Source organism: Artemia sp. Qi Xiang Cuo, chromosome 21 (genome assembly GCF_049724085.1).
Source record: "Artemia sp. Qi Xiang Cuo chromosome 21, ASM4972408v1, whole genome shotgun sequence".
In the NCBI taxonomy this organism is placed as follows: Eukaryota; Metazoa; Arthropoda; class Branchiopoda; order Anostraca; family Artemiidae; genus Artemia; species Artemia sp. Qi Xiang Cuo.
The window spans coordinates 3,632,018-3,644,754 of NC_142814.1; the positions used below are offsets into that span (position 1 = coordinate 3,632,018).

Here is a 12,737-nt window from a genome sequence, read left to right on the forward strand (position 1 = left end):
GGGGCGGCAGCCCCCAACTGTGCCTCCTAATCCCTGTAGGTTTTAAGGTTCGACCTTGTAACTCAGCCTCTTTAACTCTTTAGAAAACGTAGTTTTTTTTCAAATAATTTCTGCACGTTTTTGTACAGTTTATTACTTATTATTGGTTGACTAACTTTTAGATGAATGTGTATTATTCTTTTCTTTCTCGACAGGGTGTTTTAAAGGTCGACCTTGTAACTCAGCCTCTTTAACTCTTTAGAACACGTAATTTTTTTTAAATAATTTAAAAAATAAAATGAGTTTCTTTTTTAAATTTTAAATTCATTATATAAAAAATTTTATCTAACGGTGAATCGAACCCGGGTGTTCCGCCTGACAGCCAGAAGTCTCAACTGCTGCACTAAAGACACATATTGTGATTGTTTTTTTAGTATGCGGAATCATTTTTTGACGCAAGCAAAACTTGATATTTGGTTTTTGGAAAACAGGGAAGGAGTGATAAGATTGAGCTGAATTTCGAAGATAAACTCCCATGCCCCAGGAAAGCTTTCCTCTAAATTTCAGCCCGATCAGACAACGTTAAAGGGGGGTTGTGGTGGGAAAAATTAACATGGGCTATTATAGGAAAACAAGGTTTTTCGTAAATGTAAATTCGGGGGATAATTTTTTCGGTCTGAAAATATCAAAAGGCCCTAACAGGTCGAATTCTGCTTCGAATGAGTCCTCATTCACCCGGATCAGTTGCCAACTGTGGCCTGTAGGCGTGGCTAAGAAAAAAAAATGATGAATTTTAAGTGGCTATATTTGGTTTTTTGAAAACAGGGAAGGAGTGATCGGATTGAGCTGAAATTTCGAGGATAAGCTCCTGGACTCTAGGAAAGATTAACCTCTAATTTTGAGCCCTATCTGACCACGTTACCGGGGAGCTGTGGTGGGAGGGTCGAATTTTCCGGCCCAGTTTACCCAATGAAGATACCGTCGGAGGAGGATGAACTTTTGCAAGTTTCATAGTTTGAGCTTGGGCTACAAAATGCGATCTCCGCCGTCTCTCTGCGACCTCTAGGACCTGAAATCGCTTAACATTGTGGTGGGTCGCCTCTTTATAGAGGCACAAGTGTGCCTCCTTGATCTAAATTCACAAAGTGCAAAGATTTTCAAACAGAGGTGTTTATTGTTTAAAGTTCAGGAAAGGTCTGCCCATTTCATACGAAAACATTGATTGAAAACGAAACTAGTCTTATCTCGGCTCTCTGCCAAAACAGGTAATTAGCCTTTTCAAGTTTTACAGGAACTACAATCTGAGAAAATAAATATCACGACGTGAAAAAAAAATGATAAACCATCCAGTAGCGGATCCAGCGGGGGGGGGGCGAGGGGTGCCCCCCCTAAAGTAGTGTAATTTACCTAATTAACGCAAGTTTGCATTAACTAAACTTGCTCCTAACGTAAGTTTATCGGATCAACCTATTTTGTGCCCCCCCCCCAAAAAAAATCCTGGATCCGTCCCTGAAACCATCACACCTATTCCACCAGTTATTAGAAGAAAAAAAAAATTCTTATTTTCACAAATTTCATCAACCTCCTGCCCCCTTTTGTATAAAATCCTATATAGGCCAATCAGTTAAGTCCACTGTATATTGATAATAGATTAAGTCATAATTTGTATTTAAATTAAGTCATGCATGTGAGATGGGACAGTTGCAAACCACTTTGCCGGCTCACCAAGTTTTTTTCTGCTTTCGCAATTACAAATAATGCAATCTCTAACCATTTCTCATTGATTGACGCATACACACTAACCTGCTAATGCATAAATAAGTGGGAAGAGCTTTTTTGTTGCATCGAGAATGAAGAGCCAGAAATCATCTGCGGTAAACTTACTGCCTAATTATATACACTGTGCAGTGGAGTGTTTCTATCCATCAGGGGTAGGGGTGAGTGTTAAGTGAAGCAAAGCTCTTTGTTACTGAGATAAGTATGTATTCATGATTACAGCAATTCTCAGGATTTTTGGTAGCCATTTTCCACTGTCAAATAACAATTAACAAAATATAACTTTAAGGACGCAATACAAGGGAAGTGATTATTATATTAGGTAAGAACTTAAATAGATGCATCAGATAGTGTTCAAGTTACACCTAGCTAAGAGATGAAATAAAAATAACTCCAAATTTACCAAAAGACCCGTTTAGGCTGTTTAATCCTGGGAGTTTCAATAACCAAACTCAACAAAAGACCCTTTAAGTGACACCTTGTTCCTTACCAGAAAATACCAGAAATCCTGAAACTAGCTTAAAACAATCAAAACATGTACTTATATTATCCCTAAAAGTGTATGACTTAATACTAAGTAATACTAAACTTAATAAAATTTATATATTTAGAATCAGTATTATAAGCCCATTCTTTTGATATATTTATTGACATCAAAATTCTGTTTTTAAAAGTTTCGATTACTATTGAGCCGTATCGCTTGTTTTTTTGTATTGTTTTTTTGTATTACGTATATGAGAGGGTTCTCCCCTTAGTCAATACCACGCTCTTTACGTTAAAGGTTAAAATATTTTTTAATTCACAAACCCCTGAATCACAAAGGCCTTAATAGTTTAGTATTAAGTTTTAGCAAAAATTGGGAATTTATCCCCTCCTGAATGGACAAACATACAGTCTAATCTGTGTTTTACATACTATGTTTTTCAAACTACGTTTTACAATAACACAATTCTTTTTTTTTTATTCATTATCTTACAACAAGGGCTGTACAATCACCAGGAATATATGCTAGTGGATTATTTTAATCCACTAGCATATTATTTTTTTTTTTGGGGGGGGGGGGGGGGGTATACAGACATTTTTGAAGGGGCAAATAATTTCTTTTGTGGCGGGATTTTCAATGGGGAACATTTTCTGTGGGTAGTGAAGTTTCTGGGATTAGACTATTTAGGTGATTTTCCATGCAGGGGAATTTGCCAAAATTACTGTAGAAACTTTGTTGTTTTTTTTTTCTTACCTTCTCTTTGGTGATTCATTTTACATGTGCAGATGTTCCAGGGAAAATTGTCTTGGGGATTCTTCTTTGAGGAAGGAAGGGGTTTTCACAGCATAAATTTTCAATATTAAAATTTTCTGCAAGAAAAATTCTCAATGGGGATTTTTTTTTCTATGGGAGAAACTTTTTATTTAGAGAGAGGGGTGGTCTCCAGGTAAAAAAAAATCCACAGAGGGGTTTTTGACATGATTTGAAAAACGATCGGAAAATAAATAGAAGTAAATCTTTTTATAATGAAAGGCTAAGGGGAATTTTTAAGATGGAATTGTCCAGGGGACAGGTGCTTTCAAAGAGGAATTTTTGTGGGAAGAAGTTTTCCATGGAAGGGGGGGGGGGATTTCCTGGCATTATTTGAAAAAAAAAGAAATTAAACAAAAACAACAACTTTTTTTCAACTGAAAGCAAGGAGCAACATCAAAGCTTAAAAGAACACAAATTATTCCATACACAAGGGGAGCTACACCTTCCTCAATACCTTGCTCTCTATGTTAAAGTTTGACTTTTTGTTTCAATTATTTCACGACAAATCCTGAAACACAAAAGTCACTTACATAGAATAAGAAGCCCTTCAAAAGTACTACAAAAAATGTATTGTGAAGAGCAAGATGCTGAAGATGGTCAAGAAGGATGCACCCTTAGGTAGTATATATAGGTTTGATTTTTCACAAGGAACACTAAGAAACCCTAACTATAAACCAGAAGGGATAAGTATTCCACTAGAAACAAGGCTCATAAAAGTAATTTCTAAATTTGAAATATAAATTTCCCACAATAAAGTCTAACAGTAGCTAAACAGAAAAGCAAAATAAAAAACTTTTAAATTGGTTAGTAGTTGTATCCAATCAACCTAAAGAAGATTCTTTAGAACTTCAGCTTAGTGTTCTAAATCAGCAAGACATAGTCAAGGATACTCTATTCAACCTTTTGACAACTTGGATGCACAAAATATCTTCTGATTTGGTTCAACATTTCCCTTGACATGCCCTACAAGTTCCAACTTGAAATCCTTGGCTGTTCCTGAAATATTGCAGATACCCACTCTTGACAATCTTTATATGCATAGTGGCTTTGATTTAGCCCAACATCCCCTGAAAGCTGTCCCCAAACATGCCCCCCCGTTCCTAATAATAAAACCAAATGTAAGCAATGGACCACTTGCATAATTTACAGCCCTTGCCCTGACGGCTGTTGGAGTTATTCTCATTCATGGTTGCATATTTATTGTACCTTCTTTGATTATTTTGAACAAAATGGCTACCTGAAAAATTTTGCTTTTAGGTTTAACGCAGGTTAGCTAAAAAGGTTGTGGGAGGGGGTCTGTTAACACTCCAATCAGTTTTGACTCTCTTTGAGGTTTCTATAACCACTCCTTCCATACAAAAGTTTCCAGGTAAAAAAAAAGATAATGCATATTGCTCTTTACTAAAACAGTGTTATTGCACTGTCCATGGCTTAGCTCTTCTCCACAATTATTAGTTAATTAATGACAACAAGAAGTTAATCTCTGTTGATTTAGGCAGTCACAGCCAAGTAAGAAGAGTGTGGCAGGATTACTTCTCTGCTTTCAATGCCATTGTTTTGTTGAACAATGCTGTAGATCAACACCAATTCAAAGGACAAAATGGATTCAGGCCTTATTGTTAAACTTTGTCAGCAGTCCCAATACTGCTTCCTTGTAATAAATTGATTACTTGGATGCAATGTTGAAGCAGGATTTAAGATCAGTCTTCTAAATCCACAATTTGACAACACAAAAGAGACCTATGAGCAAATATGATCTTAGAAGACAGCCCTTGTAGGACCAAGCAGTTATGAATTAAAGATTATTTCTTTAACAATTTTTCTTCAGCAGAGTGATACAGACATAAATATAACTGTTGTAGTCATGATTAGCAGTCCAACTATTGGTTATATCACCCTCGAGGGGGGGGGGGGGGGTAGCGCGCCCCCCTACTTTTCTTATATTTGGTAAAATTTTCGCCAAAGGCTAAAATTTCAGCAGAAATGTTGCACAATTGGCCGAAATTTAGCAAAATTCTTGATTTCTGCAGAAAATTTGGCATAAATCAGGTAGCAATTCAATAAAATTTACAAAGATTACCCTCCAAATAAAACAAGCCTTGGGACGCCCCTGCCCCTGGGTATTCATTGGTACCACAATTAACTAATAAGCTCTTTAGGCTGAACACATTGCAAAAAAAATAAGCAAATACACCAGAATAAACAAAGAGACAAATTCATTAAACTCTTTTGGGGAGCACTGAGTAAAACAAATCATAAAAATGCCATAAATATGATGGCTCTATATACTTTCCTTCATAAAAAGAAGCTCCAACCAAAACTGTTTTAAAAGCTGTAACATTATTTCTTGAAATAACATAATCAGGTAACAAGTTCCATGATCTAATGGACCAATTTACAAAAGAACCATGTCTAATCTTTCTTAAAACCCTTTTCTGATACAATATTAATGAATTTTTTCATGTGGGTGAATAATGGCTTAACTGATAGAAATTACTAAAGGACAAATTATCAACATCTTTTAATAATTCAAAATATAATAACTAAGTCCAATCTATCCCTCCTGAATTGCAAAGATGGTAGGCTCAAACATCTTAGTCTACACTCATAAGGCAAGCACTGCAAATAAGGAAAACAAATTTTGATGCCAATTTTTTTACTTTTTCAATAAGCTGTGCATCAGATTTTCTTGTTGGATACCACACAGACATGCAGTATTCAACTATTGGTCATATTATTGTCATGTATGTCATTGTCATGTCATTGTCAATATATTCAACTATTTGTTGTGTCATTGTCTTATACAGCTTAATAAAGCTTTGCATTCTAAACCTTCTAAACCTTCTTTTGATACACCTTCTTTTGAAGGTTCTTTGAACCTTCTAAACCTTCTTTTGATACAAACCAAATTGTAACTGACTTTACATGATACAGCTAATACTTGTTTATCAAACCTCAACTGATTATCAAAAACAATACCAAAGTCCCTAATAGAATCAACAGAACACATTAAAGCTTCACCAATAGAATACTAGTATGCAACAGCATTCACTAGATAATTCACTACATGCCATTTTCCCTGATTAATATTCATTGAATTTAAGCTACACCGATTAACCAATGAATTTGAATTCTCCTGTAGAAAAAGAGCCACATCATCTGGGGAAGATATGTCCTTGTAAAACTTTATATTCACAACAAATATATTAGCAACCACCCTGAGGGACTCCACTCAAAACACTACACTAGTTAAATAAGGCTTTGCCAACCCTAACATTCTGTGACCTATGTGTTAGGTAATCTGTAATCCTCAAGTCAAATCCTATACTTTTGGCACTTTTTCATCAGTAGAGGTATTGATACCTTGTCAAATGCCTTACAAAAATCAACATAAACACAATCAAACTTTTGACCTAAGTCAGCCATCATTTGAAAATCAGTAATTATCTCCAATAGCTGAGTATTACAAGACCTGTTTTTCCTAAAACCATCTTGTGCTACATACCACAGGTTAATATTTTTCAAAATAATTTTTGACCCAAACAACAATTTCTTTTTCCATAATTGTAGAAAAAATTTAAGTGTTTGAAATAGGTTGATAATTACTGAAATCTGATTTTAGTCCACCCTTATGGAGAGGTTTTTATCACTGCCTTTTTCCATGCAACAGGGCATTTACCAGATTCTAAACAAAAATTAAGAAGATAAGCAAGAGGACTGGTTAAGCAACAGGATGATTCACACATGACAACATTTGAAACACCATCAATATCAGGGACCTTATCAGCAGAAAGATTATGTATAGTCTTTTCAACATGTTGATGGTGTAATCCCTGAATCATCAAACTTCAACTTATGTTGTATTTAAAGACCTACCAGCATGGAATAAGGTTGCACATGAGCAGCAGGATTTAAAAAAAAATGATCAAAAAGTTTCATTGAAAAAAGCTATCTTTCTCCTGTCATCATCAATAGATTCATCAGTGATTGTATCACTAAAGATTGTAGATGATGCTGATTGGTCACTGTTTCCCCTATTTACATGCTTCCAGTATCTCTTTGGACAGTTTTTCAGGGAATCCATAATAGATGACTCTACTGACTCAGTGTATGATCCCAGAGCAATAGTTGCAATATTTCTTGCTCTCTTATAAGCACACCAAGATTTATTGTCCTTAACCAACAGATAATGTCTCCATAGTTTATTTTTTATGCATATTGTATTGAGGACAAATTTTGGCAGGCTCTAACATTTCTTACCACCCTCTCTAACACAGTATATTGGAGTTTTCACAGCACTCTACTACTACATTACAGATAAAATCAAATGATGTATCCACATCCTTGATATACTGAAGAAGTTTACAAACCATATCAATAGAATGTAAAAACTTCTAAATTCATCATACCTACCTCTAGAATAGCTAGCTCTAGAACAATTTTGATTTAATATATAACAGAATATTCTTATTCCCAATATGTCATGGCTGTCAAGTGTTTCACCAGTTCTACCAAGTTGATTTTAATCCTACCCTATAATAATAGCCTAATACCAACTCTTAGGGTAAAACCCCTAGTACTTAGCCAGGGGAAATATTTTTTTTTCACAAAACAGTTTTTTAGACACATGTTTTTAATCTTTTATTAACCATGGAGTGTTTTACCTTTTGAGGCACAATTAAGGGCTCAAAATAGAATTTCCTGCAGGAATGATGGTAACAACAATACTCAATAAGTAAAGTTAGGTCAATCATAATGGAATGTACCAAAATATGATAAAAATGTAATACTTTAGTAACAAAATTTTGGAAACTACAGAATGTGTTATACCATATATCTAACCACCTCTAGCTATATATTAAATATTTAATTAAAATAGACCTGTATCGTAGTTTTTCGCACTGAGACCAAGCTGATTATGTTCAATTGCAGAAAAACAAACTGGTTTAACTCAGATGATATATTTGAGTGTGGTTGCTGTATCATACAAGTACCAAAATGATTATTGAACTAGCCTAATAAAGAGCAGAAGAAAAGGTGTCAAGCACTCTATTTCCTTTCAACCTTGCTAAATTATGCTGTAAACTACAAATTCACCAAACATTTAAGCTAATCATTATGAAGATCTTAGCAAATCCAAAGATGTAACAATCTACTATCTAAGTGGAATGACAGAGATTTTAAAACAACTCAACTGTTGAAGTGGTACTCAGCTGTCCAGCTACTGGGTAGGCTATCTTCTACTTATTATTCTAAAAGCTCCAGGGATATGGCAATGAAAAATCAAACTAGCCTAGGCTACATAAAAAAAATAAAAAAATAAGAAAAAAACACAGCTATCCAACATAAAAAAAAAACATCATACAAATTACAAAAATCTATTTTTATTCTCCATTACTTAAGATACAATAAACCTTATCCACTTACCCCCGCCTATGTGAATTTGACAATAAGTAGCCTAAATGTCTAAATGAAGTCCATTTTTTTAGACCAGGCTGTGATATTATTATCCAGTGGATATAAGATTTATTAAGGGATTAGTTCAGATTACGTGTACCAGGTATATGTCTAACTAGCCTACAAACTTTAGACTAGGTTTAAGTTTGATTAGCCTATTGTTAAATGTTCAGATGCTGTTGATAGCCTAAGTTTGAACACAAAATAAGAGAAAATGGTAACTTGGTAAAACAAGATGGATGAATTAGAGAATTACTTACAAATAAACTCATTGAATCTTTTAATTGATGCTTTAGCAAACGACATGCCTATTGTTTTGAATCAAATTGAACTTTTCTGCTTCGAAACGCGGTTTATTGTTGCCAATAGCTGCGTTCGTTTTCGTCGTTCTATGGAAATCAAATCCTCTGTTTTAAAATTAAGCCGTTCGTTTTCGCCGTTCTATGAAATGTTTCGCTTATAAGCCGTTCTTTGAAATGCCGTTCTTCATTCTTAGTACCGTCGTTCTTAGAACGAAGAACTGAGCCCCATACTCAGTTCAACAACTTTAGTTTTATTTTTGGGCGCCAAGTTTTAAAATAAAAAAAAAATGACGGAAAACAAGTTTATTGATATTTAATTTTGTAGATTTTGTTGATGGTGTCTTTCATATAAAAAATGGTAGTGATTTGTTTTTCGTATATGTGGGACAGTTTTGAAATCTTCAGAAAGTTCTGGAAGCATTTTGGGATAAATTGCTTTCCAAACTTACAAAAATTCCTTAAGGGTCACTTGGACAAATAATGGGAGGGATTTCTAGATATCTTAGATTACACATAATACTAAGAAACTCCAGCTAACCCCAGTTGTAATACCCTTAGGAATATGTTCAATTATTGCAAAATCTTAGGCTTAAAATTTAGAAAGGACACTCAACTGATTAAGTGTTAGGCAAAGTACCACAACCCTGAGTATTGTCCATAATATGGAGTAAAAAATGTTTTCTTAACATGTGTCCTTATGTGAAGTCCACTATCTAGGATTGCACCCCCATTTCAACTAATCTAATGTCTATGCCCATTCATAAGCATTCAAAAGCAAGAGTGCCCATTTGCACTCTATAGAACGGTGCAACAGTCACTCAACAGTCACTTTCCTTTAGTAACTCTATTGCTTGTTTTGCTACATTTACAAGTATATTTTCCATTTTTGTTGTGCTGGTTGATTGAAATTTTATCTGTGACTTTGAAATTTTATCTGGCTAAGGAAGGCTCTTATAAGTCGTTTTTTCAGTTAAAACGAAGTTCTTAGAACGGCGAGATAAAACGCAATTTAAGAGTAAAACCGAGAAAATCTTTTTAGTACTAAGAACGACGAACGGTGAAACCGAACGCAGCTAATGCCTCAGATAAATTTAGCCAGCTTTCTGGTAAAAATTGCTCAACAGAAACCATGGAGAGATTATTTGGAGCTATCTGCAAGTGCAAAGTCGGTTGACATTTTGAATTAATTTGAAAATTATTTTCCAAGTAAATTTCAAGATTCTTTGAAAAATGCTGGAATTGACAATAGCTGCGTTCGTTTTTGTCGTTCTATGTAAATCCAATCCTCAATTTTAGAATTAAACCGTTCGTTTTCGCCTTTCTTTGAAATGTCTAGCTTACAATAAATTCTTTGAAATGCCGTTCTTCTTTCTTAGTACGTCATTCTTAGAACAACAAACTGAGCCTCATACTCCGTTCAACAACTTTAGTTTTACTTTTGGGCGCCAAGTTTTAAAATAAAAAAAACAAGACAGAAAACAAGTTTATTGATTTATTTAATTTTGTAGATTTTGTGGATGGGGTCTTTCATTTATAAAATGGTAGTGATTTGTTTTTCGTATATGTTTTTCGTTAAGTTGACCCTCTTCTGATTTCTAAGTGTTAAAAATGTGCTTACTTGACAAGTCTCTTTCCTAACCTATTGAAATTTTGACAAAAGAAAATTTTATAAGAATTTTCAGTTTTTCATTTTCTTTTTCTCTGGTTTTAGTTCTTAAGATGCAGCTCCTATTATTTGATTAAAATTTCAAGCCATATCAATAATTTCTTTTCAAAATTCAGGAAATGTATTTGCAGATCCTTAAAACCTCATAAATTAGGATTGAGCAAAGTTGTGAAGCTGAAAACAGGCTTCTTGTACTTCATTTAAGCAAAAGACCTGTTTTGCACGGTTCCACTTTTATAACACAAAAATCTTTAAAGGTCAGCAAAAGTCACTGCCCTATAGAGGGAAAAAGAGTGGAGATAGATTACTTGAAAACACCTTACCGGAGCATACTTTAGCATATAGACCCATCCCGTAAAGTTTTTTTTTCCTAACCTAACCCCTTTCCGAAATAGGAAAAAGTTGCTGAACTAGACTTTATCCAAAAATTTCCATTTTCCTTGTGTCCAATAGACTTTGTGTAATAAAAAAAACACTGAATAACTGCCTTCTTAAAAAAAAAATCAATGGACAAGGGAATAAAATACATCCAGACTTACTTTTCCTATCTCTAAGTCACCATTAACAAGTGCAAAACATATCGCTGATCTTCCTGATATAAAAATATCTTCTGCCACAGCTTTCAGCAGGAGCTCATTGTCAGAGTCACTTTCCTCTAGTAACTCTATTGCTTGTTTTGCTACATTCACAAGTATATTTTCCATTTTTGTTGTGCTGGTTGATTGAAATTCTACCTGTGGTTTGAAATTTTATCTGGCTAAAGAAGGCTCTTATAAGCCGTTTTTTCAGTTAAAACAACGTTCTTAGAACGGCAAAATAAAACGCAATTTAAGAGTAAAACCGAGAAAATCTTTTTAGTACTAAGAACGACGAACGGTGAAAACGAACGCAGCTAGTGTAAGACGATTAAGAGTGTAACAGCGAGAAATTCAAAAATAAAAAATGTGGGCTAGCAGAAGTTTCTTTGACTTTTGCAGCTCTTACTTCTGCAGATGCGTTATTGCTTTTGCACGAGGAGGGCCAAAGGACGCAAACTGAAGAGCGTCCCCGAACCCGCAAAAGAAAATATAGTTCAACTATAGTTTATAGTTTAACTATAATAGTTTAACTATTATAGTTTAACTGTAATAGTTTAACTATTATAGTTTAACTAACTATTAACTATATTATAGTTTAACTATTATTAAAACCAAGAAAATATTAGCTGCGTTTTTCATCTCCTGGAAGGTGCCTGTGAAATGGATACTGGAGCTCCATTTGACCGTTTTTCATCGCCTGGCAAACCAGCAATTACGAAAGACATCCAGGAGTTAAAAAACGGCTTTTTTCGATAAATTTGGTGGGAAATTCAAAAGGAATAAAACATGGACTCAGTAAAAGCATTCATCCTTTTTGAAGCACTTACAAATGATGAGCAGGAATCTACTGAATCTCTTGGTAAGAAACTTTTGATCCACATCCTCACTTCTTTGTTTCTATATGACTGAGGTGCAGGAATAACCTTATTGGTAAAGAGTGCAGATTAGCTACCCCTGAAGTACATGGTGCAGAACTAATTGCCCAATAGAACCAGGATATATAGTAAGAAGTGAGTTGCTTATATACTGGCTTCACTGGGCAGTATCTCTGAAATTTTACTGCCCAAATGACTGATTAATATATAGAAAGAAATTAGTTGTTTTTGTAATGTTGTTTTTGGAATTTTAAGTGTTTCTTTTTGGTATTTGTTTAGCCTTGGGACACCTCATAAGGAGACATGTTAAGAAAACAATTCTTACTTTAAAATATGTATAATGATCCTAGTTCTTATATTATCCAAGGGGAGAACCTTTATCATCAAGTCTTTCCTTTAAATATCCTTCTTTTTCAAGCTTAAAAGAAAATGTTTCCAAAACCCATGGTAAAAGTACCATATTGCTTAAGTCTTTTGAAATTGCCACTGTAAACTGCCACCAAATAAGTTGTTTTATAGATAGGGTTTAGCAGGTGTTTAGCACGTGTGTCAAAAAACGTTTTTAAAGAAAAAGAAGTGGTAAATTGAAATTATAGAAATTGTGAATCAAAATGAAATTTTTGCCACTGCTCGTTAAAAAAACAGTATTTTCGCCAGTGTTCATTAAAAAAAACCTAACCTAACCTTTTTAACTTTTTTTATATTATTTCATTTCTTTTCAATGCCATGCATATTTTGTATTTTCGGTTTTTCGCCGAAAATACAACATTTTGATTTTTGCCACTGCTATTAATATTTTGTATTTAC

General features: G+C 34.2%; 2 protein-coding genes across 3 annotated transcripts in view; both read right to left on the reverse strand.

The window, feature by feature from the left end:
• Positions 1–9,952, reverse strand: part of LOC148939163 (uncharacterized) — a 121,784-nt gene extending 111,832 nt beyond the window's left edge. The window contains exons 1-2 of one of the 2 annotated variants that reach the window (XR_016143514.1): positions 9,834–9,952; positions 8,770–8,898 (exon numbers count right to left, since the gene is read on the reverse strand). Coding sequence is in view for 1 of the 2 variants with exons in the window: in XM_089106545.1 (XP_088962671.1) it covers positions 8,770–8,815 (46 nt within the window). In the remaining variant the exon portion in view is untranslated. The remainder of the gene's footprint in view (positions 1–8,769; positions 8,899–9,833) is intronic. The other variant, XM_089106545.1, reaches the window with a different exon arrangement.
• LOC148939157 (uncharacterized) overlaps positions 1–12,737 on the reverse strand; it is a 459,905-nt gene that overhangs the window by 351,430 nt on the left and 95,738 nt on the right. The gene's annotated exons all lie outside the window — the stretch shown is intronic.